The sequence below is a fragment of the Mustelus asterias genome, chromosome 11 (genome assembly GCF_964213995.1).
Source record: "Mustelus asterias chromosome 11, sMusAst1.hap1.1, whole genome shotgun sequence".
Taxonomy (NCBI): Eukaryota; Metazoa; Chordata; class Chondrichthyes; order Carcharhiniformes; family Triakidae; genus Mustelus; species Mustelus asterias.
The window spans coordinates 62673760-62688609 of NC_135811.1; the positions used below are offsets into that span (position 1 = coordinate 62673760).

The 14850-nt window shown below is 42.5% G+C and overlaps 1 protein-coding gene across 1 annotated transcript in view; it reads right to left on the bottom strand.

Moving 5' to 3' along the window:
* hk1 (hexokinase 1) overlaps positions 1-13545 on the bottom strand; it is a 135408-nt gene extending 121863 nt beyond the window's left edge. The window contains exons 1-2 of the mRNA XM_078223677.1: positions 13114-13545; positions 3026-3188 (exon numbers count right to left, since the gene is read on the bottom strand). Coding sequence (XP_078079803.1) covers positions 3026-3188; positions 13114-13176 — 226 coding nt within the window. The 5' untranslated portion in view covers positions 13177-13545. The remainder of the gene's footprint in view (positions 1-3025; positions 3189-13113) is intronic.
* Between the last annotated feature and the right edge of the window lie 1305 nt (positions 13546-14850).

The window sequence follows — 14850 nt, forward strand, 5'->3', positions numbered from 1 at the left end:
TATTTTGGGAGCAGGCCTTTGAGCCTGTTCAACTATTCAATTACATAGTTGAACTATACATCTCAACTCCATTTACCCAATTTACTTTCATCCCCCATAATACCCTTATCTAATAAATAATCTATCTTGCACAGAAACAGGCCATTTGGCCCAACTTGCTGCACTTATGCTCCATATCAGTCTCCCCTTACTTCACCTCATCTGATCAACATACCATCTATTCATTTCTTACTCATGTACTTATGTTGTTAGCTCTAAAATGTATTGATACTATTCACCTCAGTTACTTGTAGCGGATTCCACATTTTCACCATTCCCCGGGTAGAGAGGTTTCTCCTAATTACTTAATGGTAACAACTTGTGGAATGTAGGTATGTGGAGAATGCTCAGAATCAGCTGAATGGGCAGAAAGACAGTTGAGTGGATCAGATCAAGAGTAGAAAAGGGCTGCTAAGTAGAGTTAGACAGAAAAAGGTAGCCAAGAATGGACATTGGAAACTAAAACCTGACAACCTTAGCCAGGCAACAACTGAATGAGAAATCAGGGTAAAAACAGAAGAGTAAGAAGAAAAATTGGTTAGGTGGATAACATTGAGACATGGACTAAGGGAGGCTTCAAGAAAACCAAAGAAGAAGCAAGGCAGTGGCCAATGGCTCAGTTAATGCTACAGTGACAGCAAACAAAATGAATTGACCTTAACAGAGGTGGCAGATGAGACGCTATTTTGGGGAGCACGGACCAAAATCAACCTTGACTCTGGTTCCTGTACTATCCATTTACCTCCACTCCTGATGACAAATTGATGTTGAGCGAGCATAGAATTGAGAATAATTTATTCTTTCATGGGATATGGGCATGGACAAGGCCAGCACTTGTCACCAATCTCTAATATCATGGCTTGCACGGCCATTTGAGAGGGCACATTGCAACAATGTGTTCGACTCTTAACTGCCCCTCTGAGTGCCATGCTTTTATGTACTAAAGTCTTTCAACTGGAATTTGAATCTGCAATCTAGATGGCGAAAGTGCTTTCACCCAACCAAGGCTCACATGCAGATTGTGCATCTGAAACAAAATGACAATGTTTCATCACAGCCATACTGTAAAAAGGTGAAATTGGAATCATCAACAGATGAGGGAAACTAAAGCTCTCCTCTTCTAGCATTTCTATCTGGCAAGTTGGCAACATTAGGTTCAATGTCTTGCATCAGATTGCCAACCCATGCTTGGAATGTAGGTTAGTTCTTTCATCCTCTGTCATGTTACAGCTACAAAGGCTGTACCCATTCAGGGCTATGATGTGGAGATGCCAGCATTGGATTGGGGCAAACACAGTAAAAAGTCTCACAACACCAGGTTAAAGTCCAACAGGTTTATTTGGTAGCACAAGCCACTCGCTTTCAGAGCGCTGCTCCTTCATCAGGTGAGTGGGAGTTCTGTTCACAAACAGGGCATATAAAGATACAAACTCAATTTACAAAATAATGGTTGGAATGCAAGCCCCATTCAGGGCTACACAGCAAGCTCTGACACTTCTGTCTAAAATCCACAATTGCTTCAGTTATGTAATGTTAATCTCAGCCAAAGCATCACTGAATCAGTTTGACCATTCCCTTTTGTTTCACCAGCCAATCTTGTGCTCTCTCCAACACTGATATATTTGGAATGTAATGAGAGTTTGTATTAGTTCCCACTGGGCATTAGGTTGAAAAACCTGCCCTCTGCATCAGGCAGTCTTTGACTGCGCACTGGCAAAATTCAGGTGAATGAGAATCAAAGGGAAAATTCTCCAGTAGTTGTTCTCATATTTGATATAAAGGAAGATGGCCTTGGTTTCAGAGACCATTTGTCACCGCCCCAGGACATTAGTACACGAGTTCCCCAGAGAAGGATTCAACCACTTACAGCTGCTTCATTGCTGATTTTCTCTGTCGTAAGATCAGTTGATAATTCCACAGTGAACAGCTCTATTCATAGCTCCTCTGAAACAACGTAAGCCAGACAACAGCTGTAACAATGTAATCAGTGAGTTTCTGACTTCTCAAAACCTCTCCACCATTTACAAGACTCAAGTCCGTCGTGTTGAATTAACCAGCACTTGGCTAAATGGATACAGCTATACCAACATTCAAGAAGCTCTGATGAAAGGTCATCCAGACTCAAAACATTGGCTCTATTCTCTCTCCACAAATACTGTCAGACCTGCTGAGATTTTCCAGCATTTTCTGTTTTTGTTCAAGAAGCTCAACACCATCCACCATTGATCAGTAATCTTGACAAATGCCCTGACCACCGGAGTCAAATATCCATTCCCCCCATCACTAGCACAATCGATTAGAAAAGCTGCAGCAACTCCACCCACGCACGACACCTCCATCACCAAGATTATTTGATGGTTTATGTATGCACATCGTGATGGGAACATCACGTGTCACACACCATCCCAGCTTGGACATTTAATGTTGTTTTCACATTGTTGCCGATTCAGAATCCTGGATTTCCCAACCTAACCCCAGGAGCACCTTTATCACAGTGACTCTGCACCCACTCTGTAGCTGCTAACATGATATTTGTCATATAAACCTCTTCCACAATGGAAATAGAAATCAAGTTGATTTGCAAACAGCCAGCTGAATTTACACCTGGATAGAAAGGTGAAACATACCCAAATATTATTTTATGATCTGAGGAATCATAAATTTAGTTGCAATTTAATAAAATCTGCTCTGGTAATTTTTTGCCACTTTTTATTTATTTATGAATAAAAATCTGATTATTAATTAAATATCAGGCCACATGGCTGAATAGAAAGATTGCCCTAACACCAAAGAAAGAGTTATGCCATTTCTAGTGGGCAGATTACGAAGGGTATCCTCCTTGAAACTGTAACTACAAAGAAGTGTCCTGAATGTCCTCGGTTCATTGTCAATTTTTCTAACATTCTTTGTCTGGTAAAATGAGCACACCGCTGGCACAGTGGCAGAACCTACTGGCACGATATGTCCAGTATAAAAAACATCTCACCTGTTCCATCAGGAGTTGATCGTACAAAGGTAGGCAACATTTTGAGTGTTGCTGTTGGATTAGTGTCCCGTCCTAGTCCTTTCTCCATCTCGGTCCTGAATCGCGCCATAACATCAAGTAAAGTTTCATCTGAGAGACGCGCAGCATACAGATATTTGTCGATCTGTTGAAAAAAAGTGAAATTTCTATCAAGACTTATTTCACAGCTGAGAACATTGATTGAACAAGAGAAATTTAAAACAAAATGGTGTGCTAATCCAGTGATTTAACCTGCAGCATGGGTAACTGTTACAAATTTACCTTCATGGATTTGGTGCCATAAGATTCTCCCTGATGCAATGAGAGTTTTATGATTTAGGAGTTGATTTGCATTGCCCTATCTCTATTTAGACAATCATATAGTCCAGGGTGCAAAGATAACATCTCAATATTTTACTCCAATAGGATATTTATGTATTTCGTATGCTTCTTCAATTTCTGAAGACACCAAGCGAACATCCGGTTATATTATGGAACAGTATTAATTCTGACAATGCTCTCCAATCTTCGTGTAACATTCATGGGCCAAGTTACTCTGCAACAGCATTCCATTTTAAATTCTTACTGCATGCTTATGTCTGTGTCTGAGATTTATTTCTCAATACACACAGACAGAGAAGGATCAAACATAATGAGGGGGATTTCCTGCTCCTGTTTTTGGTGAGGAGTGGAAAATTCTGCGGGAGGCCCAGAATACGATTTACGCTGGAGCGATTACCTGCTGCGATTGTCCCCGCTCCCCCTGCCAATGATGTAACAGAACTTCTGACATTCAGTGTCAGGATCCCTGTTATACTACATTAACATCTGATTATCAGGCCTCAATGCGCAATAATTTTGCCCTCTGTTACATAATCCATACACATCGGCATGAGGGCACTGCCACTCCATGGTTGGTTGGGGGGGGGGGGTTTAATTTATTTTTATATTCATATCGGCTGGCTCAATCAGGGTCCACTCTGTCAGCGAGACCAACCCCTGCATTTTTTCTAGTTATGAGCTGAACAATATAGAGGAAAAAGCCACCGGGCAATCCCATTTTTCCCACCCGCTGTGCCATCTCGCCAAAGAATGGGAAATATCCAGCCAATGAGTTTAAAGTATTTTTAAATGGCTGAGAGTCCAAGAATTGATTATTCAATCTACTGAAAATAATATTAGCTCATTGCCCTCTCAACTACCTTTAGTCTCAAAAATCTTTTTTAAAAATCGGAGGAAACATAATGTACTTTTAAGAACTCAACATCAAAAGTAACTGTTTTCCAGATCCTCTCTGTGGAGAATAGTCAAAGGATCCTGCACTGTGGAACAGCAAAATTTCATCCCAACCCACAGCAATGTTTTCCAAACACATTAACCTTACCATGGTCCCTCGGCCTTTTGGCTAAGATCAGGTGTGGTCTGCTGATGCTGCGCTTGGTACTGGCCACTGGGTTGCATTTAAGCTTCATATTCACATGAAGCAATTTTTAAAAGCGGCATCTCGGTCTTTTGGCTAAGATGCAAATGAGATCAAGCCTTGGAGAAGGAAGACCTGCGCCTCCTCCAATCAGCTTGGCTCATGTAGATCAGGCCCAAGACAGGGTACAGGATTGCATGCCCTGTCTTGTCAGCCTGGATTGGAAATGTCTCAACTTGTTGAGACTCTGAATTGGACTTGATTTGATTGAATTGGAAAAGTATATTAAAAAAAAAAACAGCTTTATTTGTTCACAGTATTTACTGCCCATCCGAACTGCCCTTGAGAAAGTGGTGGTGAGATTTCTTCTTAAACCGCTGCAGTCCATGAAGTGTACGTACACCCACAGTGCTATTACGGAGGCAATTCCAGGATTTTGACCTGGTGACAGTGATTTAGGGCAAAATTCTCTGGCCTCCCCTCAGAGTTCTTCTCAGAAGCAGGAGGTAACTCATCATTCGCTGGCAGCAGAATCCTTTAGTCCCTCTGCTGTCAATAAAAATTCCCGTTGAAGCTATCCTACACCGCTGGCAGGACCAGAGAATCTCGCCAGCACAAACGGCCGAGAATTCTGGCCATAGTTTCAAGTCTGGGTGGTTTTTGGCTTGATGGGGAACTTCCAGGTAGTGGTGCCCCCATGCATTTGCTGCCCTTGCCCTTCAGATGGTAGAGGTCGTGGGTTTGGAAGATGCTGGCAAGGCAGCCTAGCTGAGTTGCTGCAGTGTATCTTGTAGATGGTACACATACTGCTGACATTGTGCATCGGTGGTGATGAGAGTGAATGTTTAAGGTGGTGGATGGGGAACAAATCAAGTGGGCTGCTTTGTCCTGGATGGTGTAGCGTTTGAGTGTTGTTCGAGTTGCACCAATCCAGGCAAATGGAGAGTATTTCATCTTCCATCACACTCCTGACTTGTGCCTTGTAGATGGTGGACAGGCTTAGGGGGAGTCAGGAGGTGAGTTATTCGCCACAGGATTCCTAGCCTCTGACCTGTTCTTGTAAACACAGTATTAATATGGCTCGTCCAGTTCAGTTTCTGATCAATGGCAACCCCCAGGATGTTGATAGTAAGGGATTCAGCAATAGTATTGCCATTGACTGTCAAGGTAAGATGGTTAGATTCTATGATTATATAAGTAGCCATTGCCAGAACTTGTGTAGCGCGAATGTAATTTGCCACTTACCAGCCCAAGCCTGAATGTTGTCCAGGTCTTGCTGCAAATGGACATGCAATTGCTTCAGTATCTAAAGAGTCATGAATGCAGCTGAAAATCATCAGCAGCATTCTTTTAATGGAGGGAAGGTAATCAATGAAGCAGCGGAATGAAGATGGTTATGCCCAAGACACTATCCTGAAGAACTCCTGCAGTGAAGTCCCAAGACTGAGATGATTGACTTCCAACAACCACAATCAGCCTTCTTTGTGTCAGGCAAGACACTAGCCAGTTTTCCCTTTGATTCCCCTAGTTCTGCTAGGGCTCCTTCACAGAGTCTTAGAAACTTTTCAATACAGGAGGCCATTGAGCCCATCAAGTCTGATGAGTCCTTGATGCCACATTCGGTCAAATGCTGCCTTGATGTCAAGGGCAGTCACTCTCACCTCACATCTGGAATTCACCATTTTTGTCCACATTTGGACCAAGCCTGTAATGTGTTCAGGAGCTGAGTGACCTTGGCATAACCCAAACTGAATGTCAGTGAGCAGGTTATTACTATTTATTGCGGTTAGCACTGTCACCTCTCAGCTCCAGGGACCCAGGTTCAATTCTGGCCTTGGGTAACTGTGTGGAGTTTGCATGTTCCCCCGTATCTGTGTGGGTTTCCTCTGGGTGCTCCAGTTTCACAGAATCCCTACAATGCAGAGGAGGCCATTCGACCCTCGAGTCTGCACCGATTCTCCAACAGACTTTCTACCCAGGCCCTTTCCCCCATCCTATCCATGTAAACCCATATGTTTGCCATGGCTAATCCCCCGAACCTACACATTTTGGGACATTAAGGGGCAATGTAGCATGGCCAATCCACCTAACTTGCTTATCTTTCAAGTGTGGGTGGAAACTGGAACGCCTGGAGGAAACCCCAAGAATGTGCAAACTCCACACAGACAGTCACCCAAGGCTGGAATTGAAGTCGGGTCCCTGGAGCTGTGAGACAGCAGTGCTAACCACTGTGTCAACCAATCCAAAAGGTGTGGGTGTCAGGTTGATTTGCCATGCTTAAATGACTTGGCTAAGATCAAGTGTAGTATCGACATGCTGTGCTTGGTTGAAGTCATTAGGTTACATTTTAGCTTCACTTGAAGCAATTTTTAAAAGCGGCATCTTGGCCTTTTGGCTAAGATGCAAATGAGATCAAGCCTTGGAAGAGGAGCTATGCCTACTCCAATCAGCTTGGATCATGTAGATCAAGCCCAAGACAGGAGGTGAGAGCCCTGTCTTGTCAGCTTGGATCAGGAATGTCTCAACTTGTCGAGACTCTGAATTGGACTTGATTTGATTGAATTGGAATAAAAATACAAAAAAAAATGACCCCTTCGTGTCAATGGGATTAGCAGAGTAAATACACGGGGTTACAGGGATAGGGACTGGGTAGGATTATTGTTGGGCAGGCTTGATTGGTCAAATGGCCTATTTCTGTACTGTAGGGATTTTAAGATTCTATAAGTGCTGCTTCAAAGCAGTGTCAATGACATCTTCCATCACAATGTTGATGATCAAAAATAGACCGATGGTGTGGTAAATGTTTGGAGTGAGGTTGTCCTGCTTTTTATAAACAGGACATACCTAGGCTTCACACACCAGGTTGACATCTCATTTTAGGTATGCCTGGTGCTGCTCCTAGCATTCCCTCCCTCATACTTTATTGAACCAGGGTTGGTCCCCTGTCTTGGTGGTAGAAACATAGAAAAACTACAGCACAAAACAGGCCCTTCAGCCCCACAAGTTGTGCCGAACATATCCCTACCTTTTAGGCCTACCTATAACCCTCCATCCTATTCAGTCCCATGTACTCATCCAGGAGTCTCTTAACAGACCCTATTGAGTTTGCCTCCACCACCACTGACGGCAGCCGATTCCACTCGCCCACCACCCTGTGTGTGAAAAACTTCCCCCTAACATTTCCCCTGTACCTACCCCCCAGCACCTTAAACCGGTGTCCTCTCGTAGCAGCCATTTCCACCCTGAGAAAAAGCCTCTGAGAGTCCACCCGATCTATGCCTCTCAACATCTTATATAACTCTATTAGGTCTCCTCTCATCCTACATCTCTCCAAGGAGAAAAGACCGAGCTCCCTCAGCCTATCCTCATAAGGCATGCCACTCGATCCAGGCAACATCCTTGTAAATCGCCTCTGCACCCTTTCAATCTTTTCCACATCCTTCCTGTAATGAGGTGATCAGAACTGAGCACAGTACTCCAAGTGGGGTCTGATGAGGGTCTTATATAGCTGCATCATTATCCCTGGACTCCTAAACTCAATCCCTTGATTGATAAAGGCCAGCACACCATACGCCTTCTTAACCACCTCCTCCACCTGTTGCGGTTGAGTACAATTCTGCTGCTGATGATGGCCCACAGCGCCTCATGGATGCCCAGTTTTGGTGTGCTGCATTTGTTTAAAATCTATCCCCATTTAGCACGGTGGTAGAGTCCATAACACAATGGAGGATATCCTAAATATGAAGGTGGGACTTGGGTCTCAAGGACTGTGAGGTGGTCAATACTGCCATGGACAGATGCATCTACAATTGGCAAATTGGTGAGGACAAGGTCAAATAGGTTTTCCCCCCTCTGGTTGGTTCCCTCGCCTTTAACCTAGTCCAGCAGCTATGTCCTTTAGGACTCTGCAACCTTGGTCTCTAGTGGTGCTACCAAGCCACACTTTGTAATAGACATGGAAATGCTCCACCCACAGTACATTCGCTGCCCTTGCCATCCTCAGTGTTTCTTCCAATTGGGGTTCAAAATGGAGGAGTACTAACTCATCATTCCTTGAGACTTCATGGGGTGCAGATTCGACTCCCGGAACAACTCCATCCTGACTGTGTATCATTGTGCTGCCACCTCTGCTGGGTCTATGCAGTTCCAACCACCAGAATCAAAGAGCAAGCACAAATGCATCAGAAATGCAAGAGCCCTAACCTCCATGTTAAACAACAGTCCATCCTACCAGGCAGCTAATATCAGACAAAGGATCTTTGCACAAAACCTCCACCCAACAAGAGATTTACATGTATTCATTCATTGGGCGGCACGGTAGCACAGTGGTTAGCACTGCTGCTTCACAGCTCCAGGGTCCTGGGTTCGATTCCCGGCTTGGGTCACTGTCTTTGTGGAGTTTGCACATTCTCCTCGTGTCTGCGTGGGTTTCCTCCGGGTGCTCCGGTTTCCTCCCACAGTCCAAAGATGTGCGGGTTAGGTTGATTGGCCATGCTAAAATTGCCCCTTAGTGTCCTGGGATGTGTGGATTAGCGGGTAAATATGTAGGGATATGGGGGTAGGGCCTGGGTGGGATTGTGGTCGGTGCAGACTCGATGGGCCGAATGGCCTCTTTCTGTACTGTAGGGTTTCTATGATTATGTCCCCCAGCATTCAGGCACCTGCTTTGAGATACGAATTAATTATTTCACATATTGCACAGCTTTCTACACAAATATAGCACATGTTTCCAGTTATTGGAGATGGACACAATCCGTATAAGCATCCAAGAAAAAATATTTTTCATTGTATTCTAATGCATGTGATAATAATAAATCAAATCAAATCATATACTATTACTACAGAATTAATTCTTAACAGCAATTCATGTGCTAACATAACTCAAGGCTAGAGAGGGAGAAGTACCATTGTGGCTCTGCTGAAAGGTCAGTGCACGTGTGGATGTCACTGACACCAGGTTCAGCTGTGATGAATGCCACAGTTTAATAATTGCATGACCCTCACCATCTAGACTCACTCATTTTACTTATCACTTGGGTAAGGTAACAGAATTCTGTTGACATGATGAGAGATATATATTTGGCACTGAGTGAGATGATGGCCAGCAGTTGAATAATGTGCCAGCTTTTAGGTATTTTACTGATGAGAGTCACTTATGTGATGCTGGAGAAGTTACACAGTGCTCAGGTCTGGGGAGACAGAAAACGGGCAAAAGAATTGAAGAAAACTGATCTGAAAAACTGGAGCTGAGAGCTGGGAAGAGACGGTTCCACTTCCAACGCCACTCTTAATTGCCATTTCTCAGTGATAGCACTCTTGTTGCTGTGTCAGTCGACAGGGTTCTGGTTCCATTCAGAAATTGAGCTCATTACTTCACTCGAGTACAGTACTAATGGAATGTTGTATTATCGGAGGTGACAGACTTCAGCTAAGATATTCAAACAAGGCCGCTCATTCTCCTGGTTAAGCTGATGTCCATATCCTAACATCCCCGACTTGCTGGACCCACCTCAGTAAAAAATACCCCAAAACATGTGATTTTCTCTCTGGGGGTGCACCCATCATACTGTCCATGCGAACTCAAATTCTCCACCACCTGTCCCTTTCCTCTACCAGCAAAAATTGGGTCTGTGGGAAATGGGGGCTGGACTTCTGCATCCGAGCCTTGTCCACCTATTTTAACGGTCTGCAGATGATGATACAAAAATCCAATGCCAGGACCCTTCACCCTGTGTTCACTGATCAATAGCATTGGGGCCCATGCAATATTGCTTGTTTTTAATTCCTTCATGACCTCATCCTTCACTATCTCTAAACTCCTCCAACCCTACACACTTCTGAGATTTGTGTTTCTCCAATTCTGGCTTCTTGCATTTTTTGTTATTTTAATCACTCCACTATTGACACTAATCCTTCAAATGCCACAGCACCAAGCTCTTGAATTCCTTCCCTAACCCTAACCACCTTTCTCTACCCAATTAAGATGCTCCTTCAGACTGACCTCTTTGACCAAAACTTTGGCCATCTGTGGTCTGTATAAGATTTGGTTGCATAATACTTTTTGGTACATATTACCATGCTAAAGGTGGTATATTAATACAGTCGTTGTCCAATTAAAGATTCCATAATTACACACAGAAGCTCTCCTCATCGCAAAGATTATTTATTTCCACCTCCATAACATCAGCCAACAGGGCGGCATGGTAGCACAGTGGGTTAGCACTGCTGCTTCACAGCTCCAGGGTCCCGGGTTCGATTCCCGTGCTCGGGTCACTGTCTGTGTGGAGTTTGCACATTCTCCTCGTGTCTGCGTGGGTTTCCTCCGGGTGCTCCGGTTTCCTCCCACAGTCCAAAGATGTGCGGGTTAGGTTGATTGGCCAGGTTAAAAATTGTCCTGGGATGCGTAGGTTAGAGGGATTAGCGGGTAAAATATGTGGGGTGGGATTGTGGTCGGTGCAGACTCGATGGGCCGAATGGCCTCCTTCTGCACTGTAGGGTTTCTATGATTTCTTCTATGAACTTTGCCACTGTCTCAGTTCATCAGTTGCTGAAACCCTCATCCATGCCTGTTAACTCTAAACATCTAATGCATTCCTGACCGGCCCACCATGTTCCACCCTGCGTAATCTTGAAGCTATTCAAACCTTTGTTACTCATGAACTTACTCGCACCAAGTCCTGCTTAACAGGTGCTCAGTGACTTACACTGGCTCTCTGTTAAGCAACACTTTAAAAATTTGAACCCTTGTCTTCAAAACCCTTCATGGTCTTACCCCTATCCATGTAAATCCCATCAGCTGCACAACCCCCTGAGATAGCCACCCTCCATTAATTCTGGCTTCTTGAGCATCCTTGATTTTAGTCACTTAGCCATTGGTGGCCATGCCTTCAGCCTTGACCCCGAAGCTATTGAATTCTCTCAAACCAATACACTTTTCTCTTTAAAAAACTACACCTTTTTCCACATTTCTGCTGACCTTGGGTGTTCTCTTTTGTTTTACATTGCCCGTGAAACACATTGGATGTTTTATTAGATTAAAAATACCATACAAATACATGTTCATGGTTATTATTGTCATGTGTTCCTCATTCAATCAACACTTCAAAGGACGGAAGACCTGTTCATTCATTTCCTTGCACTGCTCCTGCCATTTGGCCAACATAAGCATTTATACACAGTACAGATTCAGATTTAAACCATCATCTTCTTGCTTTAAGCAATTAATGGCAGAAATGGTATTAAAACTTCAAAGAATAGACACAATTGTGCAGATGACCAGTATCTTGGTTGCATTCAGGAGCAAATAAAAAGATTAAAGTTCCAAGTAGATGAAAGGGTTTTCAGAATGTTTTTGCAGACGTCATGAGTCTGAGAAAACTGTTGCAGTTTGCTTTTACATAGGAGGGTATGGAGGCGTGAAGAGATACAATGCTTGAGGTCAAGCCAAATCATTTGTGTTAGTTGACCAGGCTGAGCAACAAATCTGAATGCAAATCTTTCTTTAAAAGGATGGGAGTGGTGGGGAATCCTGCCACCATTTTGTAAACTGGTTTATTAAACTAAGCAATAGTTCTACCTTTACTCTAAAGTGTCAGATTTGGATAAATGTAATTATAAACTGCATGCTACAGGATAGTAAAAAAGGCAGGTTTGTTTTATTCATCTTTTATAGAATGATGCATGTATAATAGCTTTTTTTTAAAGGAAACTGTTTGGCCTGAAAGGGAAGGGTGCAATGACCTACCTCAAAGATAACTGGCGGAGAGATAATTATTTGTTAAAAAAGAGCAGGGTAAAACAGTAGGAAATATTTTTGAAAATACAGTAATCGTTAAACGTCTCTGTTACTACAGTGGGTTTACAGGGAATCTCATGTGACTGGTTTATAATATTCTCTTCTATATTTTAGCTGCAGACACTTGGTTAAAACAATTCTTGAATAAATTATTAGAAGCTTTTCACACCCAGTTTTTACCCATTTCTACAAAAGAACCTAACTACTTAAAATGAATATATGATGTACTGCAATGTTTTTGCCAGATAAAATTAGCCAGTATTAATAACTATATTCTTTCATTAATATATTAATTAATAATACATTTATAACAGTATTTATGCACCCAGTACTGAAATAATGTTTGTTTCTTTAAAGCTTTTTAACAAGAACCCTGGAAAGGCCTGTATTTAGGACACACACACACAATGGGGAATGATGAGAAGGCAAAAGCCAACTAAAAAAAATGTAAAGGTTTTAAATTTCAATAAAATTATAATGGGCACATTATAATCAGTGGCCCAAATTAAATAAAACATCTATAGTAAAACAAATGTAAAACAAGCCTGCAGAGTATGAATGACACCACCATACTGCTTTCAAGGACACTGCAGTAAGAGATTAAGGAAGCCATTACAAATCCTTTCAGAATTATAGTTCTAGATCACACCTCGCAAATTATCAACATAAATGTAACACGCGAGGTCTGTTTTAAACAGCAGGCATACTTCCTCAGCTCTTTTGTACCTTGTCTCTCAATTGTTTCCTTCTAATGATGCATTTAGGGTAATTTCATTTCAAACAGATTACATTTTTAAAAGCACCAACAATATATGTAACAGTAACAATGAACTACATGTAAAGAAGGAGGCTCACCTTTTTGACTTGATCGGCCTTTAATTCTGTGAAGAAATAGGCCAAAACCTGTGCAGCTATCATCCTGTCTGGAATTCAGGAAACAATTCACACACAGAAGCTTCAAAGACGGTGCTGGCTGCAGCTTCAGCGAATCCTGTGTAGCTTTGCGTAAGTACACAATCCTTCTGACCTCTCCTGAAGTAAACTTGCTCACTTCTCGTTTCAAAAATGAATTCTAAAATCCTACACTCATCCGCCTTTTTCTCGTGTGCAATTCCAGGAGATGCAGTAACCTTTTCAGCCTGGAATGGTAACAGACTAGAACCTACCCACTTCCTGTGTTGTAGTCGGTTTACTGGGGGAGCCTTTGCTGCATAAGGAAAGAAGCAGGAGCTCTTGAGCTCTGACTGGCTGCACCCACCTTCCCCATACAGGAAGCTGTGTGGGTGTGGGGGAGTCCTGGATGTGACTGATGCATCATGGCACGCTCCTCACGTCTTCAAAATCAATGATTTGACCTCTAACTCTTGTGGATAGAGATGCAGAGGACATTTATTCAATTTAATCATGTTCTTCGAATTAGAGAAATCAAATGAGCCAAACAGAACCGTTTATTATAACTTTTCTATGGAAATATGGTTCTATGTGTCTGATGTCTACGTTGAATAAAATAATTTCTCATCATAAATAATTTAGCATAAATTATTTATTTGCTCCCTCTATCCTGTTCATCCAAAAGGTATTGTCTATAATTCTGGGGAGGATATTTCACTGAATATTCAGAAAGTATTATATGCTATACTGCAGTATATCTTTGAGATTGCAGATAATTTGCTTCACATTGCAGTGTAAAGTGCATCACGGACTCACTGACAGTACACAGCAATAAGCTACACAATACAACCCCAGTTCTCATTTCACTGTCACGTGACCAGTCAGTCATGACTCCTGCCGTGCCTCTCATTGCGTGTCTCCTTTCCCCTCCCCCTATGGTCCTATAAATGCTGCACTGAAGAGACACACTGGCCACAGCATTTTATTTTATCGCTGTGCCATCTTAATCCTTGGCTTTACAGTCAAAAAACAACGTATTAACTTATAATGAGTAGCAATGTTAAAGCTATCTAAATTGAAAGTTGTATTTCTAATATTAATATAATGCTAGAATCATGAGAGAAAGAAATTCAACCTTTATTCCTTCCCACAGTGCCAAGTACTGACAAATTACCACAGCAACTTCGATCCAATCATGTCACAAAAAATGGTCAGAGGATCTACGGAGCCCTGTGTTTCATCTGTCTAGAACAGTGGTTCCAAACCGGTTTTACATCATGGCATATCTTTATACTTTAAAATAATTTGAGGCACATCACCCATTTTCTCCAACTGCCCTCTCACAAAAGCCTTTTATCTCTAAAAACTCCTAAAAACATTGAATGCAATTTTCATTAGTTTAAGAAGTTTACAATGAAAGCCGCATCACAGTTTGCATGTCAAATACAATACTGGAGTCTGTTTCTTACCTCTCTCTTCTTCCCTTACCGGGAACTTTGTTTTTTTACTTCTCCTTCCTCTCTCCTGTTTTTTTCAACTTCTCCCAGTTTCCCTCGCTCCTCCCAGGTTTTTGCGCTCTCTTTATGTTTTTGCTTTTTGCGCAGGCGCACAAGTCCTTTGTCTTCAACTCTGTGGTCGGCATCTCCAATTTCCAAAGAACCTGGGATCTCCCATGTATGTGTCAACCAGGAAAGGGCTGCA